Source organism: Bos taurus, chromosome 1, assembly GCF_002263795.3.
Source record: "Bos taurus isolate L1 Dominette 01449 registration number 42190680 breed Hereford chromosome 1, ARS-UCD2.0, whole genome shotgun sequence".
In the NCBI taxonomy this organism is placed as follows: Eukaryota; Metazoa; Chordata; class Mammalia; order Artiodactyla; family Bovidae; genus Bos; species Bos taurus.
In genome coordinates this window covers 67009548-67021625 of record NC_037328.1, presented here as the reverse complement: position 1 = coordinate 67021625, position 12078 = coordinate 67009548, and the positions used below count along the sequence as shown (strand labels likewise).

Below are 12078 nucleotides of genomic sequence, written 5' to 3'. Positions count from 1 at the left end.
TTCAGCTTAATTTAGTTAAAAATAAAAAGTATTTGATATGATGCTGATCATGATTATGTTCAATTTTATTACACTCTTTTCTGCCTTGTTTCTCTGAGGAACCTGCCTTGCTTTTCATAACACTTGACATATATTTCTATCAAGCACCATATTACAGTTACTGAACCAAGCTTCTCCAAAGCAAGGGACACATTTATTCACCTTTGTATTTCTGGCTCATGGTATACAGCTGAAGCTCAATAAATGTCTGCTGAATTGAAGATTTACTGCTTAGATTACCAGAGGAAAGCAATATTATCCAATGATGCCCAAACATGGGAATCACCTAACATATTATGTTCTGAAAAGCAATAATTTCCAATCACTGGGGGAAAAAAAAGGATTCTTACAGCGAATGACTAAGGAATGCACATGGAAGATAAAATGGCACAGAGAATTATGTGTATACCTCAAACTTATGGAATAGCAACCACCCCAGTCAGGTGCACCTCTCTACTGTGACCATAAAGAGTTGCATGTACACTTGACCCTTGAACAACATGGGGATTAGGAGCCCAAACCCCTGCACAGTCAAGTATCTGTGTACAACTTTGACTCCTCAGAATCCTAACTACTAATAGCCTACTGTTGACCGGAGGCCCTACCAATAACATGAACAATTGATTGACACATATTTTGTATGTTATATGTACATCTACATATATTTTATGTGTTCATGATATAACTAATTTTTTCTTAATTTGTTCAGTATTTCTAAGCTATGTGGTTCATCTGTGAATTTCTTCCAATTGTCACAAATTTCCAAAAATTTTTCAAATATATTTATTGAAAAAAATTCATGTACAGTTTGATCCACACAGTTCAAATCCAGGTTGTTCAAGTGTTAACTGTATACAGAAGATCAGTCTCACACTATGCTTGTGCCCTGAAGCATGATGAGTATGTCACGATCTTTAGACATTCTGTGAGCAACTATCCCCTTAGAGCCCTATGTTTATGGCACTGGTTGTGTGGTGATGGGTACACACAAAAAATGTTGGAAAAGGAAATTACCAATTTTCTAAAGGAGGTACACAAAAAATAAAAATAAGAAAGGGAGCTGACATTATTATGGCAGAGTAAATGCTATCTGCTCACCAAACCCATTTTGTTTTCATCCTGGGCAATATTTTTGAAAACTATTAACTCCATTCCAGTTAATTTCAAGAGTCCTGGCCTTAGGGCCATTGTCAAGATTCAGTGTGAAGCAACTATTCAACAAAGAACCTCTTCTTCCAACTCTTAAAGGGGTCAACTTAAGTATCTTGTTGAAGACCACCCCAATTCCTGGCTGGTTACTACAATTAGAGTGAAGCTCAGGTTACAACAGGTTTAGTAAATGCATCTAAAATCTCCAGGACATTGGTGGAGGCTGATTGGCTCTCCCTGAGTACATACTTGGAGCATTAAGCAAATCTGAAACAGTGCTAACAAATGTTATGACAGGCTGAAATCTATAAAACCATAAGAAACACAGACTTGATTAATTCCAAAAACGGTACAGATATAAATGTACTACAAATATAAAACCACTTTCTGGTACAAAATTGAGCTTGAAGGTACAGCATGCAAAGAATCTTTCAAGAAACAGATATGGGTTTAGGGAGTCACAGTGAACAAATACTGGGAGTTGGGCGAGCCATATCTGAAGAAGACAAAGCAGAACTTCCTCTAAAGAGACAAAAAATTCTTGTCTCATAAGCAGCAGGAGCTTCTCAACCATGCATACTCTATTCTACAGTTTAATGGTACATCCATATTAGGCAGAAACAACCTATACATCCCTATCCAGGCATTTTGCCAAGTTAAGGCAGATCTCATCCCAGAGCTATTTTCAGAAAAGGAAAGCTGCAAAAATCTAAACATGTTCTTAAGAAAATTTCAATTTTAGAGGACAATATTTAAACTTTTCTTGGGAATTCCTCTTCCCTAAGCTTTGTATATATGGATCACCTTCTCTTTCCCGCTTGGCCATTCAGCCCAGTCCATCTTCCTCCCATTTAGAACAGCATGCTTAGCCAGGAAAACGCGTGTCTTCTTTAACAAACGTCAGGTGGCACGCAGGCCAACACCCAGACACAAGTCAAGTAGCAGAGTCCACAACAGCTACTGGATTGTTGGCTGTTTCCTACAGCAGATGGGATAAGTGCTGATCTGGAGGGCTGCATTCATATCCTGCACCCAGCGCTCAGAGAGCAGTGTCAACTGACTTAGCTGCACACAGCTCCCACTGTCACGTCATGTCCCTGCTTCTCAACAGGTGATTGGGCACAGGTAGAGTCTAAAGGTCACTTCATCCACCTACAGGTACCTCTTTATCCTCCCATCAATTGCAAGGTACTCTCAGTCCCCACAGAGAGAGTTGTTCCCATCCTTCTGATCTGAACCCTTAGAACTCAAGAGGCAGCCGTTGAGCAGATGGCTGAAAGGATGGAGATGATGCAGCCCAAAGCATCTCTCAGCTGAGCAAACCCTGCCTTATGAGGTCAGGAAGAAAAGGGTGACCTCTGCAATGCAAAGTGTTTAGTAAAAGCAAAACTGCCTGATAAATGGAAGTTACCTGATTCTTCAACCTGTTCTTTGGTCTTGGATTCCTGAAATCAAACAATAAAGTCGCATTAATAAATTACTAATAATTTATTTACATTAAGAAAGTGTCCCTAGGGCCAGCCTAAAGATGTAGGGTCTACAGAAATGATAACTAAAAACTCAGGCAATAATGCTATTGAATATACCTCACATTTCATAGCATATCCACTTAGCACACAATCACCAGTAAAAACAAGTCACAAAACTCCAAAGGAACACCAAATGTTCGTGGTAAGACCTAAATCAGAGAAATAATGCAGCTCATGTTCTTTTCCCCATTTAACAATGAATGTTTTTTAATTCAATACTAAATATTGAATGTTTAGTATTAACAAGCACTAGGCCAAGTGCTTTCTTTACTAAGACTGTATCATTTAATCCTCACAACAATCCAATAAACCAAAGAGGTCAACACTATTACTATCCCATTTTACAACTGAGGAAATACTTAACATATGGAGTATAGATCACTCGCCCCTCTAAACCATGTGAACATAAAACAAATATGGCAAGTTCCAGGTTATTAAGTACCTACGATGAACAGACCCAAGATTTTACATCTCAAACCATCATTATGGTAGCCCCTCAATCTTGAATTTTCATAACAACAAAAAGTGCTTTCTCTCCCATTACCCCATCACCACTCTCACTCCCTCCACATCTATAAATTGCTTTTCTCACCCCAGTGAGAGTTATACTTCTCATTCTACTATGTTTTCCTTGTCGTGGTTCCCATCCCCACATACCTTGGGAGAACACCCGACTTCCCTTGTAATCACCGTTATAATTACCTTTGTGGGAATTTTCCGCTCCTGGACTTCATCTGGGACTGTGGGAATCTGGACAGTTAACTTGAATGTTCCTTTTCCTGGCCATTCTAACTCATGGCTCTCTCTCTCCAGAACTTGCTGCCGAACTGAAATTTTTAAGAAAAGCTGTTAAGCAATCTTTATTAACAAAATTATTCTATGATTTCCATAAATTTCATCATCATCTGTCAGTGGCTTGGTCAACTTCTCAAGAGAGGCTGTGTATGATGAAAAGAGGAAAAATTTAGCAAGCACACAGATATGAATTCTATCTTTAAATTTCCTTTTTTTTTTAACCCTAAGCATGTTCCTGAATAAGCTTTACTGACAAAATCTCAGTCTTCTTGTCTGTTAATTAATGAAGACTGTCTTATGTGTTACATGGATTAGACTGAAGAAATATTATAAGGAACTTAGTACAGTACCCTTTGCTCAGTGGGCACTCAGAAAGGTAGAAATATTTATTCTACAATGAAAGGAAAGAATTAAAGCATCTCTCACTGTAAACTACTGATACTAAGATATGACATTATGAAAGCCATATTTTAGGAAACTGGCTCAGCTGACAATGAGCAGAATGGAGAGCAGCCCTCTTAAAAAGGTATTTCAATCAATTATTTAACCTGTGAAAAGAGCCTTACATAGGATAGTAAAAGGAATAGCAAAGGAGGGATGGGAAAGATTCTTACAAAATACAAAAAAGAATTAGCACATTTGGTAGCTGAGCTGTAGTGCAAAAAAAAAAAAAAAATGAACAGTGGACATAAGTTTAAAGACCTTGATTCAAATTCCAACTCTGCCATGAAGGAACTGAGTCACTGAGAAAATATTTTAGCTTCTTGAGTCTCAGTTTCCTCAAGTGAAGCAGTGTCTGTGAATGAATTTTGTGATACTCATAAGGGCTATGTAAATGTAAGTTACAATAATAAGAAGGAGCAGCTAGAGAGAGAAAAAGAAAATCAGAGACCATGGTATCTGACGATGGAGAACAGGGAGTGGGTGAGTTTAGAGGGGAAGGCATGGCTGACACAGTCAGGTGGCGCAAAGAGGTCAGGGTGAAGGAGAACCTTTGGGAGTGCCTTGCAGGCACAGGTGTGGCTCTGTCGTGGGTGCTGGGCTGCCGTGTTGTGTTTTGATGTGGTTGCCTGCCGAGGCCAAAGATATAAGCAGAATCTTTCATCAAGAAGGGTTTGAGGGATGTCCCTGCTGGTCCAGTGGTCAAGAATCTGGCTGCCAATGCAGGGAACACAGGTTTGATCCCTGGTTTGGGAAGATTCCGCATGCCTTGGGGCAACTAAGCCCATGTACCATAGCTATTGAGCCTGAGCTCCAGAGCCCTGGAGCCACAACTGCTGAGCCCACATGCTTCAATTACTAAAACTGGAGCACCTAGAGCCTGTGTTTCACAGTAAGAGAAGCCACCGCAGCTAGAGAAAGCCTATGTACAGCAATGAAGACCCAGTGCAGCCAAGAAAATATATATATATATTTTAAAAGAAGGTCCTGAGTAGCTTTCCCACTCCAACCATCCATGGAGAGGATGAGGGAGGTGATGCCCTCACTGGATGCCACTTCAGAAACAGGCCCCAAAACAATATGAGATGGAATGCCAGACTCTAATTTCACTCTTTATGAGATGGAATGCCAGACTCTAGTTTCACTCTTTATGAGCAGGGTGAGTGTTTTTGCATGGACTCATAATGGGCTGTCCTAAGCTGAGGTGAGGACTAAGGACTGGATAAGACCCCTGAGCTCAGACAGCAGGCTATTTTGTAAGCCAAACTATCTAGAGCCATGGACCTCTGTGTTGCATTCTGTATATTTTGGAAGAGTCCTGTCCAGGCACCTACATGTGTCAGCCTATTCTGAGATTGTGTGTAATATGTATAGGTACGACTATTTCAAGAGAACAGATGGCAGCAGTATCAGTAAGTGATCCAAAACAAGAAGGTGAATCTGGGAGGAAAAGAGATGAAATGGTGACGTCTAACCACTCTTGGACTTCCTGGTAGCTCAGTGATAAAGAATCCACCTGCCAATGCAGGAGACATGGGTTCGATCCCTGGGTTGGGAAGATCCCTTGGTGAAGGAAATGGCAACCCATTCCAGTATTCTTGCCTGGAGAATCCCATGGACAGAGGAACCTAGAAGGCTACAGTCCATGGGGTCACAAAGAGTCAGACACAACTTAGCAACTAAACAACCACCACCACTACCTTTACCCATGTGGACAGGCTCTCTTGTGCATCAATCTCAGACCATCCATATGTAATTATATTTAAGAAGTTGGGTTCCCTTACCTCAAAGAAGCTGACAATAATAAGGAGCCAAATAATGACCAAAAAAAGATGACAAATATGCATATCTGAAACAGAATTTTAAATCTCACAAGTTAATTTACACTTGACTTTCCAGAAATTCAGCCAATTATATAAAACAATAGAGCTTCCAGATAAGATAGTTTGTTTCCTATCCATTCATTTCTACAGAGAAGTGCTTTGGGGCTCGTGCTTATGTAAATGATAAGGCCCAAGTTGTGTTACACTATGGGCCTGCATCTGTTGGGGCCACTTCCTGTTGTGGAGGGCAGAGGGCATTCCCGAGAGAGAACTCTACCCTTGGGGCAATGATGGGGTAAGTCATTCGATGTTATCAAACTCCTGACTGCTGAGAAAGCCATTCCTCTGGTAGGAAATCAAAACTAAAAGGGATTTTCCACTCCCAAGAACTTTGACCATACAAGGATTTGAGTTGAACTCAGTTTGAGTGTCTGTGCAAGAGGTACTGCAAGAGGGACATTCAAGAAGTCTAGGGCTGGAGGAAGGGAGGAAGTGGGCTGGGAGGTAGGAAGGAAGAAACCCGGCAGGGAGACTGAAATCATTTCTGCTTTGAGGACTAGAACAGAATGATATTATCTTCACACAATTATATTTTTGCTGTTTGTATTTTTATGATGTTTGTATTTCCTACAATCATTTCTTTTTGTTCCAGGTCATCAACAAACAACAGGGATTCTCAAATTTTAATGCTGTGCTAAGTTATTTCAGTCACGTTCAACTCTTTGCGACCCATGGACCGTAGCCCACCAGGCTCCTCTGTCCATGGGATTCTCCAGGCAAGAACACTGGACTGGGCAGCCATTTCCTCCTCCAGGGGATCTTCCTGACCCAGGGATTGAACCCATGTCTCTTACGTCTCCTGCATTGGCAGGTGGGTTCTTTACCACTTGCACCACCTGGAAAGTCCCAAACTTCAGTGAATTGGGGTTAAACATGCAGATTCTCACCCACTCCACCTTCAGGGTACCTGAGTCTCTAGGACAAAGTTGGAAATGTGCCTTTTAACCTGTTGTGATTTGGATGCAGGGAGTCTGTGGCCCCAGTTTGAGGACAACTCTTGAGGATAATGGGATTCTAAAGAAGAAAGAAGTGTCCCTAAGGGCCAGGCCGGTGGTGATGTTGACAACTGGAATCAAAATGGTAAAACCCTGTGAGGAAAAGTGAAGCCCGAGGGGGAAATGACTTACGTTGCACAGATACCCTTTAAAGCATTTCTTGGTGAAATTAATCCTTGGAAAACTTTATGACATTGTTTTAAGGGCTCTGAGTCAAGCTCATCTCCTGATCCATGCCTACATCTCCTCTGTCACACTTCACATGGATTCACCTGTGAATCCCTTTCTATTTTGGGGTTTTATTCTTTCCTTTTTACATCCCTGCCCTAGAGCATTCCAATTGTTCTCAGGGCTTCCTAAGCCTCTAAGCTTGAAAGTGAAAGTCAGTCGTGTTCGACCCTTTGCGACCCCATGGACTGTATAGTCCATGGAATTCTCCAGGCCAGAATACTGGAGTGGGTAGCCTTTCCCTTCTCCAACAGATCTTCCCAACCCAGGAAGCAAACCAGAGTCTCCTGCATTGCAGGCAGATTCTTTACCAACTGAGCTATTAGGGAAGCCCCGCTCAATTGGCTATGGGGAGGGAATTTCCCTCTGAAAACTCAATCAACTTAGAATATCACCCCTTCCTTCCCCATCTAAAAAGTAAGAGATACAGAAAATGTCTGTATAAATTTTTATTTAAGTTGGATGATTTTGAGATCTCCTCTGTAAAGAGGAGAGAAAAACAAAAACTGCAGTTCCCCATAAGTTTTTAAAAACTGTATACTATATTTGCAGTAATATTCTGAATGAACTGTAAATAGGAGGTAGAAGAATAATGCTTATGTCAAGTCCTAATACTACAGTAGAAAAATGGAAGCAATGCAAATAAATTTTTTTCCAAAAAATAAATAAGTAACAGAAAGCACAGGGGCTCTCTCTCTCCATCAAGTGAACACCTATTATTCCTGTAGAATCAGCTACAAAACCCAGAACAGTAGAAAACACGCATCTTTCATTCACACGCTGAGTCTCCTTATTCAAGGCCTCACTGGTCCTCACTTGGACATGGCATGATCTTCTTCAGATCTAATGTCCAAGGTCTCTCCCAACAGAAATCATTGTATTATTTGCATCCAAATTTATCTCCTGAAAAATGTATATGGACATGGCCCTTCACTGCCTACCTGTGGGGGAAAGTTCATACTCCTTAGCATACCATGCAAGGCCCTCTCTCATCTCAACCCAACTTTCTAATAGCCTTAATTTGCACTCCACTTCTTTTTTAAAAGGTTTAATAAGAGAAGGCCTAAGATTTTTTAAAATTACAAGCATCCTCTTTGTAATCTTATAAAATTGCCCAAACCTCACATGTTCATTTCATGCAGGTCTCCAGACCTCACTTGCATGTGCATATGGAGAAGGCTCACTCCTCAAACCAAAGCTACCCTCAGGGAGCCCGGCACTTCCCTGGGCACTTCCCTGGAGAGCCTTTGCTGTCCTGCCCCCAGCACTGCCACCAGCTCCCATCTGAACAGCCCTCCCCAACATCTCACCTATCAAGAACTGAATTCACTCTCAGGAGTCAGTTTAGACGAGACTCTCCCAGGAGACTCTCTTTCCTTCAAATTGTGTTCAGTTGCTCAGTCGTGTCTGACTCTTTGCGACCCCATGCACTATTGGGGCCCTCCAGGCTCCTCTGTCCATGGGATTTCCTAGGCAAAAATACTGGAGTGGGTTGCCATTTCCTTCTCCAGGGGATCTTTCCGACCCAGGGATCAAACCACATCTCCTGCACTGGCAGGTGGATTCTTTAATACTTGGACCAGGGAAGTCCAAGGGTGGTTAGACATCGGCATTTCAGCTCTTTTTCCTTCTCCTTGTTTCGGATCACTTACTTCAAATTGTGTTCCCATAAAGCTCTGGAGTTTCAGAACTGCTGCTTTCATAGGAAGAAGACAATTGCAATGGCACTGCAACTCTGCCACTAACACAGGATGCCACTGCACGATGTAGCCCTGTAAAATGTCCACCAGCTCTCCGGCAGCCCCCTTCAGTCATACCGTGCCAAATGTTTGTTTAACTCACCTGCGCTGGCTGCCGCACCTCCAGCAGCGCCGGAAGCGCAGCGCGGGCGGAACTGCTGCGCCCTAGACCACCTCGTCTATTCCGCGCCTCCCACCCCATGCGCTTCTCTACAGTTGCTGCCGGAGCCGGGCGGATTCTCCCGCCGTGCCCTCGAGCCCCAGGTTTCCCTGGAAGAGCCCAGCTTGCCCTTTCCTCCGCAGCCCTTGCCCCTCTCACCGTCGTCCGGGTAGAAGAGCACTAGGAAGCGGTTCGAGCTCCCCGGCACCGGGCAGACCTCACATTCCCCGCCTCCGGATCTCTTCCGGCTCTGGAAGTACATCTGCAACTTGGTGCTCAAGTTCTTCGGGGGCTGGGAGCCCCAGGACCCTTCGACCAGCAGCGGGAAGGAGCCAGGCGCGGCCATCCTCATCTGCTGGCCCAGCTCCGACTACTGGTTCCTCCCCGACTCCCAGCGGTTAAGCCTCTTTCGCTTTCGTTTCCCAGAATACTCCTCCTGCCTTTGGTTTCTGCCTTTGGCTGTAAACGGTTGGCCCAAGTTAGACTAGAAACCACCCTGCCCCTCCCTCCACCTCCCATTCTTCACTTTCATCCGTGGACCACGGCAGAAGCTGGCATCGATTTGGGGCTTCCCTCCATCTTTATGCTCGCGACCTTAACCTCAGGCACCATTTGCTATTCACCCAAGCCACAGATGAAGTCAGCCGCGCTGGGTCACTAGACCTTGTACCAGAAAAAAAAAAAAAAGCTTCATTTTTTCCCTAGGCCGCCATTTTACAAACTGCGATTCTTTAGAATTGTTTGGGGCCCATTTTCAGCCTTCTTTCAACAATTAATTAATTGTCAGAATTTTACCTTGCTTCCCTACTTTTGCATTTTGTTCCTTGACCTGTTAATATTCTACATCTAGAAATGGGGGGAACAGTACATTCACAGCTGTTTTTTAATAGAATATTTTCTAGGTGCCATGCACTCTGAATGGATTTGACAGGCAGACACAACCTGTGCCCTCACTGAGGTCATGAAACCGTGGGTATACAAGGACTTAGGACACAGTGGAGTAAGTGTTGTGGGAAGGAATATACAGGTGTTGCCAGAACAAATCAGGGGAGGCTCCTAGCCTAGGTATGGGGGCTCAGGCAGGGTTTCTGGGGAGGAAACATGTAATCTGAAGCCTAAGAATGATTACAGATAGCCTTGGGCGTTGGGCAAGAGGGGAGTTCCACGTGATGTGCTTGTATGGGATCCCTTGAGCTGCTCTGTGGTAACCAGGGTAGAGGCAGGAGGCCAGCCAGGTGGCTGCTGTAGTGTCAGGTGGGAGATGAGGGTGGCTGAGACCAGGGTGCTGGCCGAAGAGGACTGAGAAGGGCTGGGGTTCCAAACTGATACTGTAGGATATGGGCAACAAGAGAAGACACTCAGGCATGACTCCATGTTCCTCCATGCATGGCCTGAGCAACTGACTAGATAAAAGTGGCATCTATCTGATGGGAGCATTAAGGTGAGAGAGAGGCTAGGATTGTGTGTATCCTTGACCCGCAATGAAGGAGTGTTTCAAATACAAAGAAGGGATCATCATTCAAATACAACTAGTACATCAGGTGAGAGAAATGTCTATTGGACCCTGAGGACCTGGTAAGCACTGTCTTCTGGTGGGGAGGGAACACAGGGCGGTGGACAGAGGACCGAAAGGAAGGGAAGGAATTGGAGACAGGAAGCGTGGTCAGCTTTCTCCGGATGTGTGACTATGAAAGGGAAGAAGTTAGACAGCAGCTTACGGGTTTATAGGATCAGGGAGTTGTTATTTTTGTTTTTTGGCTTTTTAAATATATTTAAGATGGAATTTAAGAATCTTAGAAATGTTTAAATATAGTTAGAAAAGTAAAAGGAAGGTCGAGGACACAGTTTGTGGGAGAAGGTGGGAGGGGATCCTAGAGCCACTAGCCCAAAGAGGGGACCCTTTTACTACTGCACCGGGAAGGAGGAGCTAGAGTACAGAAGTTATATTGTTGTTAGTGGCTAAGTCGTTCGATTCTTTGTGACCCCGTGGACTGTAGCCCACCAGACTCCTCTATCCATGGGATTTTCCAGGCAAAAATACTGGAGTCGGTTGCCGTTTCCTTCTCCAGGGGATCTTCTTGACCCAGGGATCAAACCTGCATCTCCTGTGTTGGCAAGCGGATTCTTTACCACTGACCCACTAGAGAAACACGGAGTACAGAAGTAGGTGATTCTGAATGACTCCTGATAGGAAGGTCTGGAAATTCTCTCCTGATGGATTTTGTTTTATCTGTGAAGAAGGTGATGAGGCCTCTTAGAATCTGCCAAAAGTAGAGCTTCTATTCCCTGCAGGGCTGGACCTTATATATTGTCTCTTATCATAGTGAAACTAAATTTCAGGAAGAAGAGAACCAGAGATGGGCCAAAGAGCGTTTGTGTTAGTCGCTCAGTCGTGTCGACTCTTTTCAATCCCACGGACTGCAACCTGCCAGGCTCCTTTCTCCATGGAATTCTCCAGGCAAGAGTACTGAAGTGGGTTTCCATTTCCTTGTCCAGGGGATCTTCCCGACCCAAGGATCAAACTCAGGTCTCCTGAGTTGCAGGCTGATGCTTTACCGTTCAGTTCAGTACCATTACAGGGCTTTTATTTCTGATCCGTAGTAATGCTAAACAGTATTCAGATAGTTTCTCCTACTTCCAGCTTTCCTCCTGCAGGTGGCGCTCGTCATCCAGTCCAAACCACCCTGGACCCCAGTAGGAGGAAGTGGAGAGTATGCAGAAGGGTCTGTCAGGGTTCAGACACACAGTCATTAGAGGAAGCACACTGAGTGAAACCACCCACCCTGGCCAGGCACCATAGTAATCATCTGCATGAGTTGTTTTACCATGGGAGGTTCTGGTAAGGAACACGGAACTAGTAAACCACCAGCAACCAGAAGAGTTCAGGAAAGGGCAAAAGGAGACACCACATGTCCAACCACCTCCCAGAATCCTCCTCTCTGCCATCCATCTTGGCTGAACAAGGTGTGCACCACCAGGAAGGACTCTGAGTCAGAATGATTGGCTAAAGACAACCAGGAAACTAATCCCATCACCATGAAACCGGAGACTTTGAGCCACGTGGCAGAGCAGTTCTCTTAGGTTCCCTTACCCTACTGCGCTCTGCCCAGGCACCCTTTC

At 44.0% G+C, this 12078-nt stretch overlaps 1 protein-coding gene across 4 annotated transcripts in view; it reads right to left on the bottom strand.

Moving 5' to 3' along the window:
* The window catches only part of PARP14 (poly(ADP-ribose) polymerase family member 14), a 57280-nt gene extending 47941 nt beyond the window's left edge, over positions 1-9339 (bottom strand). For 3 of the 4 annotated variants that reach the window (XR_009494387.1, XR_009494388.1, XM_024991433.2), the window contains exons 1-3: positions 9118-9334; positions 3420-3544; positions 2600-2633 (exon numbers count right to left, since the gene is read on the bottom strand). Coding sequence is in view for 2 of the 4 variants with exons in the window: in XM_024991433.2 (XP_024847201.1) it covers positions 2600-2633; positions 3420-3544; positions 9118-9310 (352 nt within the window). In the remaining 2 variants the exon portion in view is untranslated. 4 annotated transcript variants of the gene reach the window in all.
* Positions 9340-12078: the final 2739 nt, after the last annotated feature.